Source organism: Stomoxys calcitrans, unplaced genomic scaffold, assembly GCF_963082655.1.
Source record: "Stomoxys calcitrans unplaced genomic scaffold, idStoCalc2.1 SCAFFOLD_119, whole genome shotgun sequence".
Classification (NCBI taxonomy): domain Eukaryota; kingdom Metazoa; phylum Arthropoda; class Insecta; order Diptera; family Muscidae; genus Stomoxys; species Stomoxys calcitrans.
Window position 1 is genome coordinate 9,454 of NW_026739149.1, and position 22,825 is coordinate 32,278.

The 22,825-nt window shown below is 37.9% G+C and overlaps 2 protein-coding genes across 2 annotated transcripts in view; one reads left to right on the plus strand and one right to left on the minus strand.

Annotated features, from left to right (window-relative positions):
* Positions 1-494: 494 nt before the first annotated feature.
* Positions 495-1,186, plus strand: LOC106093023 (uncharacterized). Its single transcript, XM_059370673.1, has 3 exons — positions 495-569; positions 645-959; positions 1,025-1,186. Exons 1-3 carry the CDS (start codon positions 495-497, stop codon positions 1,184-1,186), a joined length of 552 nt encoding a protein of 183 aa, XP_059226656.1.
* Positions 1,187-7,066: 5,880 nt separating this feature from the next.
* LOC131998389 (uncharacterized) overlaps positions 7,067-22,825 on the minus strand; it is a 30,262-nt gene continuing 14,503 nt past the window's right edge. The window contains exons 3-4 of the mRNA XM_059370675.1: positions 22,482-22,566; positions 7,067-7,155 (exon numbers count right to left, since the gene is read on the minus strand). Of these exons, the coding sequence (XP_059226658.1) occupies positions 7,067-7,155; positions 22,482-22,566 (174 nt within the window). The remainder of the gene's footprint in view (positions 7,156-22,481; positions 22,567-22,825) is intronic.

The window sequence follows — 22,825 nt, forward strand, 5'->3', positions numbered from 1 at the left end:
TTAAAAGACAAAATGCAATCATTAGTAAGCAAATTGTGCAAAACGATGTAGATTAGTGTTTTAATTGGTGTTTTTTCCATTAATGAATTTTTCTCCCCCTGTTTTCAAAAGCATGTACTAGTCTGAAGGTAAATTGTTTGTTTCAAGTTAATTTGTTTTCAATTTTGATCTTTGAAATATAATGAGATCATTAAACCTTGTATTTTTGGTTATTGTAAAATAAACATCGATTTTTAATGAAGCTTAGCAAGACTATCTAGATGATAATTTGATATTGAAAGAGTTCCAGCGAAAAAAAACAACAATTATTGGCAGAAAATTTTGTTTTTGTTATGCTTAATTAACACAACTATATAATTATAAATATTGTCAAGTCATCTTTTTCGTATTGGAATATTACACGAGTTTTGTGAAAGTAAAAACAAAAATTATATAAAAGAATATGAAAAATAAAATTTTGTGTTTAGAATGTTTCTGTTCCACATTAAAACAAAATGGCTGAAATTTCAAAGATTTTAGGCCTCATGGTCATTATATTGGTTTTGGCAAAACTTGGTGTTGCTCAAAAAGTAATAACTTCATATCGAAATGAGTTTTAATATTTTCTTTTTATTTTTTCTTAACTTTTTACTATTTCCAACCAGCGCAAAAACCTCCAAATCCAAAATATTTCTCACGATTGCAATAAGGAATATATATCTGAGTTTTACATACGTGCTAATAATGACAGCGCAACTTTGGACATTAAAGCTGCAGTTATCAAAGCCATGACCAGACCTTTATGGTTGGAATTCAATATGTTCATTAAGGGGACCAAGAAGGCAGACTTTAATAGGATTGTTGGATTCGATATCAATGTATGTGATGTGCTGGAGAAAGCCAATAATCCCCTTCTCAGTACTTGGATAGACATCATTTTTAGACAAGGCAATATGGATAAGAAATGCCCCATGAAGGAGGTAGGGAAAACTGTTTTTTGTCCTATTGGAATATTTTTTCAAATTTTGTTTTTAATTTACCTCAGGGCACCTACCACTGGAAGCAATTTAAAATTGATAAAGACACAATACCCCATTTCATTCTTAAAGGCTTTTATCGCATTGGCGTATTGGGCTATGATAAGAGAGGCAGAGATAAAGAAATGATATTAAATGTTACTTTATATGCTTCCATAAAAATGAAGTAACATAAAAAAAGTAATTTTTTTCGCAAATGATGTTTTTATTAAAGAAATATTCCGAAAGGTTTGCCATTCTTATGATACGACTGCTTGAAATTTTTTTCCTACATGAATATGTACGATCTTTCCATTGAAAACAAATAAGGACGATTTTAAGTCAGTCAAAGCCGACATTTCGATTCCATACACCTCATTGGTTATGCAGGCTAAGTCGTCGAAATACAAATTTACTTAATTTGAAATGCTACCGAATTGAACTTTTAACCAAAATCCGTGCAAAGTTTGGAGAATTTTTTAATTTGGAGATACGTATATATTTCAGGGTTTGAATTGCTGACTTCAACATAGAGTCAATAACTTTGCTTTACATTGAAAAAAGTTCAAGCAATTCAAACCCTGATATATTTCTATGAAATTCTCTTGTGATCAAAAGAGTCATAAAAGAATGCCATATTTCGTGCAGATCGGTTAACAAATCACCTAATTGTCGAAGTATTAGCTAAAATCGAACAAAGTTTATGCTGTTTTAGGTTGGATGGGTAGACCACTCCAAAAGGTGAGTTCACTCTGAGGCTGATATGCTGATATGATATGCTGGTAAGACAAAACCAGTAAAGATAGCAAAAGTCGGGCGGAGCCGACTATGTAATACCCTACACCACCATACCTATTGAAATATCGAATGTAAGATTTTATAGCAATATGACCTAATTTATGGCTACTACACCCTACTATACCCAAGGCTCATATCGGATGAAAGATATATATGCGAGCTATATCGAAATCAATACCGACTTTAATGAAATTTTGAACACATACTGGGACGGCAAATAAAACACCTCACGCTAAATTTTGTAAAGATAAGGCCAAAATTATAGTTTCTATAATAATGCCATATTGGGTGATAGATATAAACGGGAGCTACATCTAAATCTGAAACGATTTTTTGAAACTTTACAAACGCGTTGGAACGTCAAATAAAATCTCTTGCGAGATTTTGTTAAGATTGAACCAAAATTGTGGGTACTACGGCCTTAAAATTCCATATCGGATGAAAACTTTATATGGGAGCCTTATCCAAATCCGACACGATTTTGATGAACTTTTGCACACGTATGTCGGATGAAAGTTACATATGGGATCTATATCTAAATCTGGTCTAATTTTGGTGAAATTTTGTGGACGCATAAGGACGTCAAAAGAAACATCTCATGCAAAACTTTATAATGATTGGCCTTAACAAACAATCTCGGATAAAAGTTATATATGAGAGCTATAACTAAATTTGATTCGTTTTTTTCGAAAACAATAGTTTGTGTCCTTGGAACAAAAATGACTTGTGCAAAATTTCATTACAATCGGACATCAAATTCAACCCTTATCTTGATCACAAGAATACATGGACTGACAGACGGATATACCTAAATCGAATCAGGAAGTCTAAGCCGATGGGTTTATCCATGAGGTAGCTCTCTCCTTCTATGCGTTGCAAACAAACACAAAATTATAATATCCTCTACCACAGTTGTGGTGAAGGGTATAAAAAGGAAGACTGTGTGAAACAATTAATAGTGAGCTAAGTTCGGCCGGGCCGAATCTTATGTATCCTCCACCATGTATCAGGTTCATTGCCTGCTATTTCTTACTATCAGCCAACCCTAAAAAACCCCCCACCAGGACTCTTTCACCGCTTTGAGCAATATAGGTATCAAATGAACGGTATATAAAAGAAGAGCACAAATCTTAAAAAAATGTATTCCTTTGTGACAGAGGGGCCTCCCCACCATGCACGGCTTATTTACCAATTGAGACAATATGAATATAATATGAAAGGTATTTAAAGGTGGAGTAAAAATCTGATATACAAATTTACTCCTTGGTATCTGAGGCACCTTTTGTGGGCCCAAGACCTTAAATCGAGAGATCGATCTATATGGCAGCTATATCCAAATCCAAATCTTCTAGTATCTTCTTTTTCTCTTATATAACAAGTAAAAGCGTGCTAAGTTCGGCCTGGCCGAATCTTATATACCCTCCACCATTGATCGCATTTGTCGAGCTCTTGCCAAGGCATCTCTTTTTAGGCAAACAAAGGACAAAAAAAAAAAAAAATTGCTATATTATTGGAACAATATCAAGTAATGGTTCATTTCGGACCATAATTGAACTGAATATTGGAGACCATAGTAGAAGTCATTGTATAAAATTTCAGCCAAATCTAGTAAGAATTGCGCACCTTAGATGCTGAAGAAGTAAAATATAGAGATCGGTTCATAGGGAAGCTGTATTAGGCTATAAACCGATTCATGCCATATTCGACACGTATGTTAAAGGTCATGAGAGAACCCGTTGTACAAAATTTCAGCTAAATCGGATAATATTTGCGCCTTCTAGTGGCTCAAGAAGTCAAGACCCCAGATCGGTTTATATGGCAGCTAAATCAGGTTATTGACCGATTTGAACCATTCTTAATACAGTTGTTGGAAGTCATACCAAAACACATCATGCTATATTTCAGCCAAATCGAATAAGAATTTCTTCCTGTAGAGGCTCAAGAAGTCAAGCCCAAATTAGTTTCGAAAAATGGATATCAATCATGGATATCATGCTCTACTCCTCAATACCTTTCATTTGAGCCCCACACTGGTCGGTGAATATGCCCGATTTAGGGGTTTTTTGGGGATTGGGGTGGTCCCCCAAACACTAAGCCTAAAAAATATATCAGCAACGTGCTCTATTCTCATATATTTATATATCATTTATTTGAACCCCATATTGCCATTGTCCTCAAAATTGGATATCAAATTCGTTTCTTAATCTCATTTAAACTCCTTATTGCAAAAGTCAGCAAATATGTCCGGTTTGGGGTATTGGCCCTTAAAGTTATGAATATTTAGTTCCACTCTCTTTAAGACCCAAATTGTCATGGTGAGCAAATATGTCATACTTAAGGGTTGTTATGATGGTGGGACGTCCGCTAGACAGTTGGCCCCTAATGTTTATATCAGATACTGGGTCTACTCCCACATACCTTTAATTTGAACCCCATATTTCCATAGTCGACAAACATGACCGGTTTGGAGGGTGTTTTGGGGGTGTTTTGTTTTGGGGCGGCCTCTGTGAGTTCGGCTTGAAAATATATATCGGTTTCGTATTCTACTTTAAAAACCCTCTTATTTTAACCTCATATTGCAATTGTCAGCAAATACTTACTATTCGGGTGGTGTTGTAGACACTTTTCACGAATATTGATACCGAATTCGTGCTTTACTCCCAAAGACCTTTCATTTAAGCCCCATATTCCCATGGTAAGCACATAAGTCCTGCTTGGGGGGAGTTTTCGGAAATGGGTGGACCCCCAGAAACGTGGTCCCACATTTGGATATCAGATTCGTATTCTACTCGCAAATACCTTTCATTTGAATCCCATATTGCCATGGTCGGTAAAAATGTCTGAATTAGTGGTGTTTTGGGGCTTGGGGTGGTTCCCCTAGCACTTGGACCGACAATTGGATATCTAATACGTTTTTTTATCCTAAATATCTTTCATTTGAGTGCCATATTGCCGTGATTGCTCTAAATATATGTTTGGTAGTTTTTAGGGTGGGACAGCCCCCCTAGGTAACCCATCCGAAATTTGTATACCAAATTTTTATTTTACGGGGACTATATGAGAGCACACAAAATTTCGCTTAAATCACACCAGACATCTACGAGATCTGGCGTTTCTGAAAATTAGGGTACGGAGGAGGAACACACAAACAAACAAACACAAATTGATTTTTATATATAAGAATGACTCTTCTGAAGTCAAGTAAGAGTCATTCCATGATACGGTCGCGTTTTTTGTCTGCTGCAGAAATACAAACCAATCCTCCTAATCTAGGCGCTTTTTGGATGCTGGTAGGGTGTTGGGTAGGAGATATCTTCATCCGGAACATCTTGCCATAGGAAGAAAAACGTCTCGGACTCTGAGTGAGTTTTAAAATCGATTAAATTAAATTGAATTTTTCATCAAACTCCATCGAAACAATAATTTTTGACTGGAATAAACGACAGAGACAGCTTGTTTGTGTGTTGTTAAATCACTTTTTACAAATTTAACAACACCAGCTGGTCGTTTCTGCCAAATAGTGATTGTGGGTTGCCTACTACCTTTACATAGCTTGGTCGCATAAAAAAGTAGTCTGACGATATCAGCTGTTGGTAATGTCGCGCGTATATGGCGTGTTTACACAAAGCGCATATACTGCATTATCGACACTAAATACCCACTGATAGCCGTTAACTATGAATATGAGCGAGGACATAACCCCAAGAAACAGTATTGGTTCGCTGAGAGTAAGCAAGCTCCAGCAATTAGAAAAGGCAAACGCCGAGCTGTCAGCGAGAAGCCAAAAATATGAAAGATTGTGCTTTCAACTTCAAAAAGATGTCGAAACCCTGAAAGGGCATATTAATCAAAACCAATGTTCTGAGTCGTTTCAAACAGACGAAGAAGAACTTGCAAATGAAGTTGGCCGTTTTGAGAACCACCAACAAAATATTGCCGAAAGCATTGTAACAACCCCAAATCCAACAGGTGAATGGCAAACAGTCCAAAAGAATAAACGACATAGAGAAAGTCCAAACCAATCTAATGCCAACAAAAAGCAAGCTACAGTAAACGAATACTGGCTTGGAAAAAGTAATCCAGCTTCTGAAAATCAATTTGCAATTCTGGATAGCCAGGCAATGAGTTCAAATTTACAAACTGATGCTAATTCAAATTTACTTGAACATTCCAAACCACCACCAATCTTTGTGGATAAGGTTGGAAATATTCAGCCATTGATGTCGCTTCTTTCCCAATGCGTACCAAATCAATACGAAATCAAGTCTCTTCGTAATGATCAGATAAAAATAATGTCAAAGACCCATGAAACATATAAAGTAATTGTTGAAGAACTTCAAAAAAAGGATACAGAATTCCATACCTACAAACCGAAAAATGAAAGAGGGTTCAAAGTGATTCTCAAAAATATTCATCCAACTGTAGATGTGGAAGAACTGAAGGATGAGCTTCTGAAAGAAGGTCACGAAGCCACCAATGTATGGAATATTAAGAATAGATATTCTAAAAAACCACTACCATTATTCGAAATAACGTTATCCACGAAACCAAACAATAAAAATATTTTTTCTGTCACAAGACTTATGAATACTATTGTTAAATTTGAAGCACCTCGTCCAAAGAAAACCATACCACAATGCGCAAACTGTCAACAATATGGCCATACTAAAACTTATTGCAGAAAAAAATCTGTTTGTATCAAATGTGCTGGTAGTCATGACTCAAAGTCTTGTGTACGTAAAAATTGGGCTAGCGAAGTGAAATGTGCCCTATGTGAAGGAAACCACCCAGCAAACTATAAAGGTTGCAACATTTATAAACAACTTTTTCAAAAACACTTTCCAACTCAAAGAACAAATAGAGAAAGACAAGCCATAACTTCCCAAGCAATCACAGAACAATCAAATCTAACAGCTCCAGCTTCATACTCCAATGCTGTCACCAACTCCACAAACGTCCAAAATATTATAAACCAGAACCCTACTCTTCAATCTCACTCCCAACACCCACAAAGCCAGCCAACACTACAACAACAACCTATATGTAACCCTAATGTCTCCAACATTAAGGAAATGCTTACCAGCCTCAATGCTCTAATGCAGCAAATGACCAGCCTTATTTTGAATGTTACTGCTCAACTTTCACAGATTACCATATGAGTCAACTCAACATAGTTTTCTGGAATGCAAATGGCTTGTCAAACCATATATTAGAAGTAAAGGAATTCCTAAGAACAAGACAGATAGATGTAATGCTAATTTGTGAGACACACTTTACACAAAAATCTCATCTTTTAATTCCACAATATGATTTTTATCATGTAAATCACCCTGACAGCAAAGCAAGAGGAGGATCGGGGATCCTAATAAGAAAAACCATAAAACATCACCAAGGAACACATTATTGCGCGCAAGAGATACAAGCAACTAACATTATAGTAGAAGACTGGCTTGGACCATTAACCATCTCCTCAATTTACTGCCCACCGAAACATAACATTAAAAAAGATTTATACATTAGTTTCTTCAGATCACTTGGAAACAAATTCTTAGCTTGTGGTGACTACAATGCTAAACATCCTCTATGGGGCTCCCGACTTACATCTCCAAAGGGAAAACAACTGTTTTACGCCATCAAAGAACTGAACTTGAACGTTAAATCCTCTGGTACCCCAACATATTGGCCCACTGATGTAAATAAAACCCCAGATCTAATTGATTTTTGTGTCTCAAAGGGTATCCCCGAAGGATCACAAAATTGCACATCGATCTGTGAACTCTCTTCCGACCATTCACCGGTTCTCCTTACCGTGCATTGCAAATATATAATACAGGACCAAAAATGTACATTACACAATAAGAAAACCAATTGGCACTATTTTCGGTATCTTTTAAGTACGAATCTAAGTGAGAACATTCCTCTTAAAACAGACGAAGATTTAGTAGATGCAGTGGAACATCTAGTCCGCAATATTCAACTAGCGTCATGGAATGCAACACCTCAGAAAAGTTTCTCCATAAATCACACTACTCCAACAAACGTCTTGAAAAAACTTTTCATTAAACGGAAAGCGAAGAAAACGTGGCAAAGAACGCGATCTCCTGATGATAAGAGGAAACTAAACAAAGCAACAGCCGAACTCAAACTTCTTCTACAGAATATACAAAATGAAAATTTTGAAAAAAATATTCAGGGTCTTGGTCCAAACAAGTCTACAGATTATTCCCTGTGGAAAGTGACCAAATCTATCAAGAGATACCCAAAAATAAATCACCCAATAAGAAAACCCGATAGTTCTTGGACAAAGAGTAACTTAGAAAAAGCAACTACATTTGCAAACCACTTATTTGATGTATTTACCCCAAATACAAATGAAGTTGTACCAGAAAATATTAAAAAAATCCTAGATGAAACCCACCAACTTGATCTGCCCATTAAAAAATTTTCGAAGGCTGAAGTTATTAAAGTTATCAACACCCTTAAAGCAAATAAAGCACCTGGTTATGATTTGATTACACCAACTATCTTAAAAGAACTTCCTGCAAATGCTTTAAATTTATTGACCTACATATACAACGCATGCTTGACTCGATGCTTTGTACCCCCGCAATGGAAGGTTGCGCAAATAACAATGATTCAAAAACCTGGCAAACCCACAGACCAAGTAAAGTCTTATCGTCCAATTAGTCTGCTGTCTGTACTTTCCAAAGTTCTTGAAATTCTATTTTTAAAGCGATTAACGCCAATTGTAAATCAAAAAGAACTTATCCCTGACCATCAATTTGGGTTCAGGAAAAATCACGGCACAATAGAACAAATCCATCGTCTGGTTGAAACAATACACAACGCGTTTGAATCCAAAGAATTTTGTACAGCTGCATTCCTGGATATATCGCAAGCATTTGATAAGGTATGGCACGAGGGCTTACTTTACAAAATAAAAAAGCTGTTACCAATCAATTTTTATCTGTTTATTAAATCGTATATTAACGATCGGCATTTTTATGTTCAAGAAGCCGGTGAAGCAAGTACCATCAAGAATATTCGTGCCGGTGTACCACAAGGTAGTGTACTTGGTCCACTGCTATATCTCTTATTTACAGCTGACCTTCCACGATCACAGAATGCTGTGATCGGGACTTTCGCTGATGATACAGCGGTATTAGCTGTCAGTAAAGATGCACAAAAAGCGAGTAATGCCCTCCAAAAGTACTTAAACACGTTATCGGTATGGCTACGTGAATGGCGTATAAAAGCCAATGAGTCAAAATCTACCCAAGTTACATATACATTGAAACATGCCACATGTCCCCCTGTTCAATTGAACCAAATTGAGATCCCACAGAAAGATGAAGCCCTATATCTTGGAATTTATCTAGATAGAAAACTTAAATGGAAGAAACACATCCAAACTAAAAGAAAGGCTCTCGATATTCAACTGAGAAAAATGAAATACCTAATTGGATACCGCTCGAAACTCTCTTTGGAAAACAAAATCCTCATATACAAATGCATATTAAAACCAATCTGGACATATGGCATCCAATTATGGGGGACCGCCTCAAATACCAATATAAAATTACTGCAACAGTTTCAATCTAAAGTACTAAGAATAATTACAAATGCCACAACATACGTTACCAACGAACGCCTACATAAGGATCTAAACATAAAAACAGTAAAGGAAGAGATTTCATCGCAATTAATGTCATATAAATTAAGAATTGACGACCATCCAAACCCCCTAGCGGCCAACTTAATGTCAAATCGGGAAACTTTTACAAGGCTAAAACGAAAAGCACCACAAGATCTAATCGCATAAATAAAATCTTTGTATAAATATTGTTCCTCAAACTGAAATTTATGTATGTATATGTTAAATGGATTGACCACTGGGTTAATACCATCTAAAAGAAATTTAAAACACCAGAATAATGTTAAATATCAATGTTAGATAGATCGCATTAATAAAAATTACAAAAAAAAAAAAAAAAAAAAAAAAATATATAACAAGTAAAAGCGTGCTAAGTTCGGCCGGGCCGAATCTTATATACCCTCCACCATGGAGCGCATTTGTCGAGTTCTTTTCCCGGCATCTCTTCTTAGGCAAAAAAAAAAAAGAATATACGAAAAGATTTGCTCCGATAGTAGAGCGATATCAAGATACGGTCTGGTTATGACCACAATTAAATTATATGTTGGAGTCCTGTGTAAAATGTCAGCCAATTCGAATAAGAATTGTGCCCTTTGGGGGCTCAAGAAGTAAAATAGAGACATCGATTTATATGGGAGCTGTTTCGGGCTATAGACCGATTCTGACCATAATAAACACATATGTTGATGGTAATGAGAGAATCCGTCATACAAAATTTCGGGCAAATCGGATAATAATTGCGACCTCTACAGGCTCAAAAAGTCAAGATCCCAGATCGGTTTATATGACGGCTATATCAGGTTATGGACCGATTTGAACCATACTTGGCACAGTTGTTGGATATCATAACAAAACACGTCGTGCAAAATTTCATTTCAATCGGATAAGAATTGCGCACTCTAGAGGCTCAAGAAGTCAAGACCCAAGATCGGTTTATATGGCAGCTATATCAGGTTATGAACCGATTTGAACCATACTTGGCACAGTTGTTGGATATCATAGCAAAACACGTCATGCAAAATTTAATTCCAATCGAATAAGAATTGCGCACTCTACAGGCTCAAGAAGTTAAGACCCAAGATCGGTTTATATGGCAGCTATATCAAAACATGGACCGATATGGCCCATTTACAATACCAACCGACCTACACTAATAAGAAGTATTTGTGCAAAATTTCAAGCGGCTAGCTTTACTCCTTCGAAAGTTAGCGTGCTTTCGACAGACAGACGGACGGACGGACGGACGGACATGGCTAGATCGACATAAAATTTCACGACGATCAAGAATATATATACTTTATGGGGTCTCAGACGAATATTTCGAGTAGTTACAAACAGAATGATGAAATTAGTATACCCCCCATCCTATGGTGGAGGGTATAAAAATCTATTTGTGTTTGTTTGTTTGTATGCTAGTGTGTTCCTTATAGACTCAGAAACGGCTGAACCGATTTTCTTGAAATTTTCACAGATGGTGCATAATGATCCCGTGGTGAAAATAGGGTACTACATTTTTTGATATCTGAAGAGTATTTGGTATCCACATTTCGGATGGGATACCTAGGGGGGCCGCCCCACCCTAGAACCTACCAAACATATATTTTGACCAATCACGACAATATGGGACTCAAATGATAGGTATTTAGGATAAGAAAACGTATTAGATATCCAGTTGTCGGTCCAAGTGCTAGGGGAACCACCCCAAGCCCCAAAACACCACTAATTCAGACATTTTTACCGACCATGGCAATATGGGACTCAAATGAAAGGTATTTGCGAGTAGAATACGAATCTGATATCCAAATGTGGGACCACGTTTCTGGGGGTCCACCACTTCCCAAAAACACACTCCAAACTGGACGTATCTACTGACCATCGGAATATGGGGCTTCAATAAAAGGTATTTAAATGTAGAATACGAATCTAAAATCCAAATATGGAACCAAGTGTTTGGGGGGCCGCCTCTCACCAAAAACATCCCCAAAGGGGACAAATTTACGACCATAGCAATATGGGGCTTAAATGAAAGGTCTTTGGGAGTAAAGCACGACTTTGATATCAATATTCGGAAAAAGTGTCTATGGGGCTATGCCACCCCCACAACACCACCCAAATAGGAAGTATTTTCTGACTATTGCAATATGAGGCTCAAATAAAAGGGTTTTTAAAGTGGAACACGAATCCGATATATACTTTCAAGGCCAACTCACTGAGTGGCCGCCCATCCCCCAAAACATCGCCCAAACCGGTCATTTTTGCCGACTATGGAAATATGGTATGTGGGAGTAGACCCCGTATCTGATATCAACATTAGGGGCCAACTGTCTAGCAGACGTCCCACCACCATAACAACCCCCAAATAGGACGTATTTTCTCACCAAGACAATTTGGGTCCTAAAGAGAGTGGTGCTAAATATTTATAATTTTTAGCGCCAATACTCCAAACCGGAAATATTTGCTGACTTTTGCAATAAAGAGTTTACATAAGATTTGAAAACGAATTTGATATCCAATTTTGAGGACAATGGCAATATGGGGTTCAAATAAATGATATATAGACATCTGAGAATATAGCACGTTGCTGATATATTGTGCGGGCTTAGTGTTTGGGGGACCATCCTAATCCACAAAACATCCCTAAATCGGGCATATTTACCGACCATGTCAATGTTGAGTTTAAATGAAAGGTATTGGGGCTTACAGCAAGAATTGATACCCACTTTCAGGACCAATTTTCTGGGGATCTACCCCTTTCCCAAAATACCCCACAAACAGCAATTTTTTAGTGACCATCGCAATATGGGGCTCAAAAAGTTATCTGGGAGTAGAATACGAATTTGATATCCAAATTAAGGACCATATATTTAGGGCATTACCCCTTCCCCAAAACACCCCTCAACGTGTAAAAATTTTTGACCATGCCAATATGTGGCTCAAATGAAAGGTATTTGAAATTAGAAAACGAATTTGATAACCTATTTTGGGGTCATGTGTTTGGGGGACGCCTCATCCTGTATACTCCTCTTAAGCCAATGGCAATATGGGGTTTAAATAAATGGTATTTGAAAGAAGACCACGATGCTGATATTTTTTCAGAACCAAGTATCTTGGGGACAACCTCACCCCGAAAACACCCCTAACACAGACAACTTGAAAATATCGGATTATACCTTACATTCCAAACTTAAATTCGTAGACCAATAAAGATCAAATGGGATTCAGATAAAGGCACTTATATTGTTTAACTTTTTATCCAAGCGATATATTATTTTCGTATCAAGATATTTCACTAAAAGCTCTTTAATTGTCGAGAATAAATATTCCAAGGAAACTTTTGTTCCATGTTAAGTAAAAGAGGGCGCAGCGGAGCGGGCCCGGGTCAGCTAGTCAGACTATATAGATATAGCTGTCATGCAGGCGATCTACCAATTTAGGGTCTTAATCCCATAAAGAGCAGATTTATTGTCTAAAAATGTTACTTGTATATGAGTACTCGGGACCTAAATAAAATATGATCAAGTCCAGCCCCTATTAACATATATTTGAATATAGCTGCCAAAACGACCAATATTTTGTTCTACAAAATTGAACAGTGAATTTGGTGCATAAGAAATCCAATTTTCACAGGATTGTGACGAAAGGGGGTTTACATATATACACGAAGTGGTGGTATCCAAAGTTCGGCCCGGCCGAACTTAATGCGTTTTTACTTGTTAACATTTAGTCCAGTATTACTGTGTAATAATCCCAATTATGTCGTAATATTAGGCACTGGTAGAAAAAGAATTAAACCCAATTATTTTTTAATGACAGAAAAAGTCAAAATGCAAAAAGGACCTGTTATTTTTATGAATGATGTTCGTCGAATAATATTGTTAAGTAATGTATTTATAACTGGTATACCGGTGTTATTATTGAACGAAATAAATCTTTCCATTCGATCTGCAACATTCAACGAAAACAGATGTGATAAACGTTCGGTATTTTAGTGAGTCACCTGATTTTTATACCTACCACCGAAGGATGGGGGTATATTCATTTTGTTATTCCGTTTGCAACACATCGAAATATCCATTTCCGACCCTATAAAGTATATATATTCTTGATCAGCGTAAAAATCTAAAATGATCTAGACATGTCCGCCTGTCTGTTGAAATCACGCTACAGTCTTTAAAAATAGAGATATTGAGCAGAAACTTTGCACACATTCTTTTTTTTGTCCATAAGCAGGTTAAGTTCGAAGATGGGCTATATCGGACTATACCTTGATATAGCCCCCATATAGATTGATCCGCCAATTTAGGGTCTTAGGCCCATAAAAAAGGCCCATAAAAATTTATTATCCGATTTCGCTAAAATTTGGGACAGTGGATTGTGTTAGGCCCTTCGACATCCTTCGTCAATTTGGCTCAGATCGGGCCAGATTTTGATATAGCTGCCATATAAACCGATCTCCCGATTTTGCTTCTTGAACCCCTACAAGGCGCAATTCTTATCCGAATGGACTGAAATATTATACAATCACTTTTGCAATGTTCAGCATTCAATTCATTTATGGTCCGAAACAGACTATAACTTGATAAAGCCCTAGGGCTCAGGTAAAATAAAAGAGTGAAGGAAGGCGATGTGGAACGGGCCCTGTCCAGCTAGCCTTATATATAACAAGTAAGAGCGTGCTAAGTTCGGCCGGGCCGAATCTTATATACCCTCCACCATTGATCGCACTTGTCGAGTTCTATGCGCGGTATCTCTTTTTAGACAAGCATAGAATATTGAATAAGAACAGTTATCCTATTGGAGCTACATCAAGTTATAGTCCGATTCGGACCATAAATGAATGCTGATTGACATTGTAGAAGTCATTGTGTAATATTTCACTTCATTCGGACAAGAATTGCGCCTTGTAGGGGCTCAAGAAGCAAAATCGGGAGATAGGTTTATATAAGAGCTGTATCAAACTATTGATCGATTCAGACCATATTAGACACGTATGTTGAAGGTCATGAGAGAAGCCATTGTACAAAATTTCCGCCAAATCGGATGAGAATTGCGCCCTCTAGAGGTTCAAGAAGTCAAGATCCCAGATCGGTTTATATGGCAGCTATATCAGGTTCTACATCGATTTACGCCATACTTAGCACAGTTATTGGAAGTTACAACAAAACACCTCGTGCAAAATTTCAGCCAAATAGGATAAGAATTGCGCCCAAAATTGGCTCAAGAAGTCAAGACCCCAGATCGGTTTATATGACAGCTATACCAGATTATGAACCGATTTGAATCATACTCGGCACAGTTGTTGAAAGTGATACCAAAACACTACGTGCAAAATTTCAGTTAAATCGGATAAGAATTGCGACCTCTAGAGGCTCAAGAAGTCAAGATCCCAGATCGGTTTATATGACAGCTATACCAGATTATGAACCGATTTAAACCATACTTGGCACATTTATTGGATATCATAACAAAATACGTCGTGCAAAATTTCATTCCAATCGGACAAGATTTGCGCCTTCTAGAGGTTCAAGAAGTCAAGACCCAAGATCGGTTTATATGGCAGCTATATCAGGTTATGGACTGATTTGAACTATACTTGGCACAGTTGTTGGATATCATACCAAAACACGTCGTGCAAAATTTCATTCCAATCGGATAAGAATTGCGCACTCTGGAGGCTCAAGAATTCAAGACCCAAGATCGGTTTATATGGCAGCTATATCAAAACATGGACCGATATGGCCCATTTACAATACCAACCGACCTACACTAATAAGAAGTATTTGTGCAAAATTTCAAGCGGCTAGTTCTACTCCTTCGGAAGTTAGCGTGCTTTCGACAGACAGACGGACGGACGGACGGACAGATGGACGGACATGGCAAAATCGACATAAAATTTCGCGACGATCAAGAATATATATACTTTATGGGGTCTCAGACGAATATTTCGAGTAGTTACAATCAGAATGACGAAATTAGTATACCCCCCATCGTATGGTGGAGGGTATAAAAATCAATTTGTGTTTGTTTGTTTTGTTTCCAAAATCAGAAGTGGACCGACCGGAACAATATGGGACTTCAATTTAGGGTGTTCGGGAGTACAATACAAATAGGGTCTAAAAGGAGCAAAAACACTATCCCAAAGAATGTTGAAGGCCTAACACAACTCAATGTCCTTAATTTCGGAGAAATTCGACAATAAATGCGCGTTTTATGGGCCCAAGACATTAAATCAAGAGATCGGTCTATATGGCAGCTATATCCAAATCTGGACCGATCTTTGCCATACTGCAGAAAGATGTCGAGGGCCTAACTTAACTCAGTATCCCAAATTTCAGTGACATTGGACAATAAATGCGCCTTTTATGGGTCCAAAACCTTTAATCGAGAGATCGGTCTATATGTCAACTATATCGAAATCTGGACCAATCGGAGCCAAATTGAAGAAGGATGTCGATGTCACTGCCGCAAATATCACCAAATTTAGGTAATAAATCTGGTTTTTATGGGCCTAAGACACTAAATCGGCGGATCTGTCTATATAGGGGCTATATCAAGATATAGTTCGATGTAGGCCATCATCGAACATAACCTGCCTATAAAGAATCTGTATAAAGTTGCAGCTCAATATTTCTATTTTTAAAGACTGTGGTTTGATTTCAACAGACAGCGCACATGGGTAGACCGTTTTAGATTTTAACGGTGATCAAGAATAAACATACTTTATAGGATCGGAAATGGATATTTCGATGTGTTGCAACCGGTATGACAAAATGGATATGCCCCCATACTTCGGTGGTGGGTATTAAAATAGGGCCGAAAGAGTTGGGGTGGGCACCCCACAAACAGGTACCCGCCAAACAGGTATATTGACCTATCATGTCAATATGGGACTCAAATGAAAGGTATATGGAAATGGAGTTCGAAATTTATATTACATTTTGGGTCGAAGTAAGTGCAGTTCTGCCCCAACCCCAAAACCCCCATAAAAGCCATATTGAGCGATCATTACAATATGGTAGTCAAATAAAAGGTATTCGCTAGTACTGTACGAAACATTTAAATTTGGGTCCAAGTATTTAAGAGGCGGTCCACCCATTAAAACCCCCAAATCAGCTTATTTACCGATTGCGGCATGTAGAGATAAATTGAAAATGTTTGAATATAGTCGGAACCTAACATCCAAATTTGTGGTCAAGTGGATGGGGGAGGGTACATGCTTCTACCCAAAACCCACCAGCAGCTTTGGACTACAAATAAGATCATACGAGCAGTAAACCACCAATTGGTATCCACGAGGTGATTTTAAAACAGAAATACCAAATTACAAATCATGTCATAGGTTATAATTTAGACCAGTCACTATATTCGAACATTTTCTATAGAACGGGAACTTTCGAAACATTTTTTGTATTGACATTTGTTTTGGTAATATTTTTTATAAAAAGCAAGTAAGAGCGTGCTAAGTTCGGCGGAGCCGGATCTTATATACCCTCCAGCATGGATAGCTTTTGTCGACTTTTTTGCGCGGTATCTCCTTTTAGGCAAACAATGAATAAGAACTGTTATGTTATTGGAGATATATCAAGTTATAGTCCGATTCGGACCATAAATGAATTTTATGCTGAGCATTGTATAAGTCATTGTGTAATATTTCAGTCTATTCAGGAGCGACTGAGAAGACTCTCAGATGTTGGGCACTATGTAGACGGGCCGTAGGCTCGAAATGGGGACTGAATCCGAAGATAGTCCACTGGCTCTGCAGGAGAGTGATTAGACCAATAATTACATACGCCTCAGTAGTTTGGTAGACTGCTATGGCGAAAAAGTGCAACATTTGGACAATACAACAGGTTCATAGAAAATGTTGTCTTGCCATAGGAGGAGCTCATACCATCGCGGTATAATCGAGGCGACGGTAGGAAACCTGAAAGGAAGGGAAGAGGTTTCCGATCGGATACCTATGATGCGGATAGGAAAATCCGCATCGTTTGGGTGCCGGGCCATAACGGTGTGAGAGGAAATGAAAGGTCAGACGATTTTGCGGTGAAGGCCAGAGGACTGCCGTCAATAAACTTGGTTAACCCGAAGCCTTTCGGGTCGACGCAGTCCGAGTTAAGGGAGTGGGTGAGGTAGGTACTGGTCTAAGGATTGGATCAGTGTGTCGGTCCGCACATTGTTATAAGCCCCCTCGATGTCAATGCATACCGCGAAGGATTCTTCTATTTAATGCACAACCTCGTGCAGGCAGGCTCCACCGACCTTCCCTTGACATAGGCATGCTGTTTGTTTCTGAGCAGATCGCTGGATGTCCCACTCTTTATCATGGTGTCCATACATTCCATGGTTTTGAGTAGAAAGGATGTAAGGCTTATGGGTATGTAGGCCATTGGTGTCGCATAACATGCTTGCCAGGCTTGGGTATAAATAGCAAGCCTTGCATCCTGCCATGCTTTCGGAGTATATTCAAGTCCTAGGCACGCTGCAAAAATAGTGGCCAGATGAGGCGCCAGATAGTCGGCCTCCTTTTATAGTAACGGCGGAAATATTCCATCAGTTCCGGGTGACTTAATGGTTTGAAGCTCCTCAAGGATTCTTTCCCCATAAATTCCGTAATTATAAACCTTCGATCAACGTCATTATTCAAAGGTTCCGGTGTCTCCGTAAGTCCTTGCATTGTATCCTGGGTTTTCATTTCACTAAATATACTAAATTAAATTCTGACAAGATTTATACATAGGTTCTATTTATTTAATGTGTTAGGTAGACTGGTTTACTGGTTTTTATACCCTCCACCATAAGATGGGGGGTATACTAATTTCGTCATTCTGTTTGTAACTACTCGAAATATTCGTCTGAGACCCCATAAAGTATATATATTCTTGATCGTCGTGACATTTTATGTCGATCTAGCCATGTCCGTCCGTCTGTCCGTCCGTCCGTCTGTCTGTCGAAAGCACGCTAACTTCCGAAGGAGTAAAGCTAGCCGCTTGAAATTTTGCACAAATACTTCTTATTAGTGTAGGTCGGTTGGTATTGTAAATGGGTCTTATCGGTCCATGTTTTGATATAGCTGCCATATAAACCGATCTTGGGTCTTGACTTCTTGAGCCTTTAGAGTGCGCAATTCTTATCCGATCAGAATGAAATTTTTGCACGACGTGTTTTGTTATGATATCCAACAACTGCGCCAAGTATAGTTCAAATCGGTTTATAACCTGATATAGCTGCCATATAAACCGATCTTGGGTCTTGACTTCTTGAGCCTCTAGCGTGCGCAATTCTTATCCGATCGGAATGAAAATTGGCACGACGTGTTTTGTTATGAAACCCAACAACTGTGCCAAGTATGGTTTAAATCGGTCCATAACCTGATATAGCTCCCATATAAACCGATCTTGGGTCTTGACTTCTTGAGCCTCTAGAGGGCACAATTCTTATCTGATTTGAATAAATTTTTGCACGAAGTATTTCGTTATGATATCCAACAACTGTGCCAAGTATGGTTGAAATCGGTTCATAACCTGATATAGCTGTCATATAAACACATCTGGGGATTTGACTTCTTGAGCTTCTAGAGGGCGCAATTCCTATCCGATTTGGCTGAAATTTTGCATGACGTATTTTATTTTTATTTTCAACAACTGTGTCAAATAAGGTTCAAATCGGTTCATAACCTGATATAGCTGCCATATAAACCGATCTGGGATCTTGACTTCTTGACCCCTAGAGGTCGCAATTATTATCCGATATGCCTGAAATTTTGTACGACGGATCCTCTCATGACCATCAACAAACGTGTTTATTATGGTCTGAATCGGTCTATAGCCCGATACAGATCCCATATAAATCGTTCTCTCTATTTTACTTCGTGAGCCCCAATGGGCGCAATTCTTATACGAATTGGCTGAAATTTTACACAGGTCTCCAACATATAATTTAATTGTGGTTCGAACCGGACCATATCTTGATATCGTTTTAATATCAGAGAAACTCTTTTTTTATATCCTTTTTTGCCTAAGAAGAGATGCCGGGAAAAGAACTCGACAAATGCGATCCATGGTGGAGGGTATATAAGATTCGGCCCGGCCGAACTTAGCACGCTTTTACTTGTTTTATATAAAGAAGATACGTACGTACGTACGTACGTATACGTACGTATATATAATAGATTGCCATAAAATTCTAAGACTTATGGATGTTCGTGTGTAACAGACGGCCAGGCGGACTAACACACACTCGGATATCGTTGAATCATTGAGTTGACATGTTATATCAATTTCAACTTCATCCGTACATAGGTTCAGTTCATGAACGGATCATATTTGGATATAGCTGCCATTTAGACCGATTTGCCGAAATAGGATTGTTAGTCCATAACAGGCACAGTAATTGTCCTATTTAGTCGAAACTTGGAACGATCTGCGGATTAGGGGTCTAAAGCCCATAACAGCCGTATTTATGTCGCGAATTTCCTGTAACTTGAATAAATAGGGTGATGTTTGAATATAGTTGCCATATAGACCGATCTTCCATAGACGTCTATTTTTATACCCACCACCGAAGGATGGGGGTATATTCATTTTGTCATTCCGTTTGCAACACATCGAAATATCCATTTCCGACCCTATAAAGTATATATATTCTTGATCAGCGTAAAAATCTAAGACGATCTAGACATGTCCGTCCGTTTGTCCGTCTGTCCGTCTGTCTGTTGAAATCACGCTACAGTCTTTAAAAATAGAGATATTGAGCTGAAACTTTGCACAGATTCTTTTTTTGTTCATAAGCAGGTTAAGTTCGAAGATGGGCTATATCGGACTATATCTTGATATAGCCCCCATATAGACCGAGCCGCCGATTTAGGGTCTTAGGCCCATAAAAGCCACATTTATTATCCGATTTTGCTGAAATTCGGGACAGTGAGTTGTGTTAGGCCCTTCGATATCCTTCGCCAATTTGGCCTAGATCGGTCCAGATTTGGATATAGCTGCCATATAGACCGATCTTCCGATTTAGGGTCTTAGGCCCATAAAAGCCACATTTATTATCCGATTTTGCTGAAATTCGGGACAGTGAGTTGTGTTAGGCCCTTCGACATCCTTCGCCAATTTGGCCTAGATCGGTCCAGATTTGGATATAGCTGTCATATAGACCGATATCTAGGTTTTAGGTTTTGGGGCCATAAAATGCTCATTTATTCTGCAATATCGCACAGATCGGTCCAGATTTTGATATAGCTGCCATATAGACCGATATCTTGGTTTTAGGTTTTGGGGCCATAAAAGACGCATTTATTGTCCGATGTCGCTGAAATTTGAGACAGTGAGTATGGTTAAGTTCTTTGACGTCCTTCTTTAATTTTGCCCAGATCGGTCCAGATTTGAATATAGCTGCCATATAGACCGATCTCTGGATTTAAGGTTTAGGGCCCATAAAAGAGGCATTTATTGTCCGATTTCGCCGAAATTTGGGACAGTGCTTAGTGTTAGGCTCTTCGACATGTTTATGCAACTTGGCTCAAATCGGTCCAGATTAGGATATAGCTGCCATGTAGACCGATATTTCGATTTAAAGTCGTGGCCCCATAAAAGGCGCATTTATAATCCGATTTCACTAAAATTTGACACAGTGACTTATGTTCGGCTTTTCGACATCCGTGTCGTATATAGTTCAGATCGGTATGAGGTATATGAGTATAAGGTATAAAATTTTTACCGAATTTTGATGAAAGGTGGTTTACATATATACCCGAGGTGGTGGGTATCCAAAGTTCGGCCCGGCCGAACTTAACGCCTTTTTACTTGTTTCCTATTATGCTGAAATTTGGTTCAACGTGTTGTATTAACTTTTTAAACATTTCTGTAAAATATGTTCTCGATCGGACTTTATACAGCTTTAGCTGCCACTTAGGCTCTTGAGCAAATAACGGGCACAATTTTTTACCGATTTCTATAAAATTTGGAATATTGAGTTGTATTAACTCCGGTATTTGGTTTTAAGCCCATAACAAGCACGTATGCTGTTCAATTTCGCTGAACTTGGGAAATGCGACTGGTATGTATTTTCTCTCAACATGCGCAACCGATCGGTACCATATTGTGATTGCGATTTGGATATAGCTGTCATATCAACTGATCTCCTTGTTTAATATGTTGGGCCTATAAAAGGCGCATTTTTAACCGACTTTACATATATGCGTTAGACACCTCGAAATCCATGCCGGGTATGGTCTAGATCGTGCTATATTCAGATAATGTCATATCTCTTATTGGCTGATATTCCGATTAAACTTTTTGAGCAATGAGAGAATTGAGTTGTGGTAGACACCTTTACATCTGTGACGACTATGGTTCAGATTACACCATAATTGGATATAACTGCCTTTGTTTAGTTCGTAAATGGTGCATTTTCATGGAACTTTTGTGGGATATAAAAAAGCGAGACAAAAATTCATATTCGAAATCGGATCACAATTGAAGATTTGACACTCTGAAGAAATTTTCTAAATGTCGAAGTAAACAAACCAACCGAGGGGCATGTCAGAAGGCTCTTGGGCCATAAATGCCTTGGATATTTTCATATAATCTCGTTAACACTTAAGCTGTAACCGTACAAAATTTGAATAATACTTCCTATACCTTCTCAAACGGACGATTCTTTTATAGTTTTTTTCGATTCTAACCCACTGTGTAACGTGAAAAAAATTAATCGCGTATCAGATGTTACTAGTTGCCCATTATATCAAATACATTGAGAAAGACTAATCAGAAGCCGATCAACATAAAAGATGAACTTATTTGAACTCATACATAAAATTAAAACAATTTGCATTTGAATCAAAAACATTTTTTTCTTATGAATTATAAAAATTTTTACAAACTTTAACTTCAGAACACAATCCATTGACGATTTAGACAACTTTGATTTTAATTTCTTTTTATCTCAAGCAAACTTAAGTTTTTTTTCATTTACTTCAACAATTAAAGTTAAATTTAACAGATTGGTATTTTCAGTAGAGCCTTTTATGAAATTACCAACTTTTATGCGATACATGCCATTCATGGCAAAAGCTGGAATGCTGTTTTTATCCACTTTGAAATCTTGCAAGCCATAGGAGCCCTAAAAGAAAAAAATGTCGACAATTGAATGAGTCATAAACAATAAAAGCGTGCTAAGTTAGGTCGGGCCGAATTTTGGGAACCCACCACCATGGGTTCTGATAAAATTTTATACAAATAAATTAAGTTGTAGGTCATAATTTTTATACCCTCCACCATAAGATGGGGGGTATACTAATTTCGTCATTCTGATTGTAACTACTCAAAATATTCGTCTGAGACCCTATAAAGTATATATATTCTTGATCGTCGTGAAATTT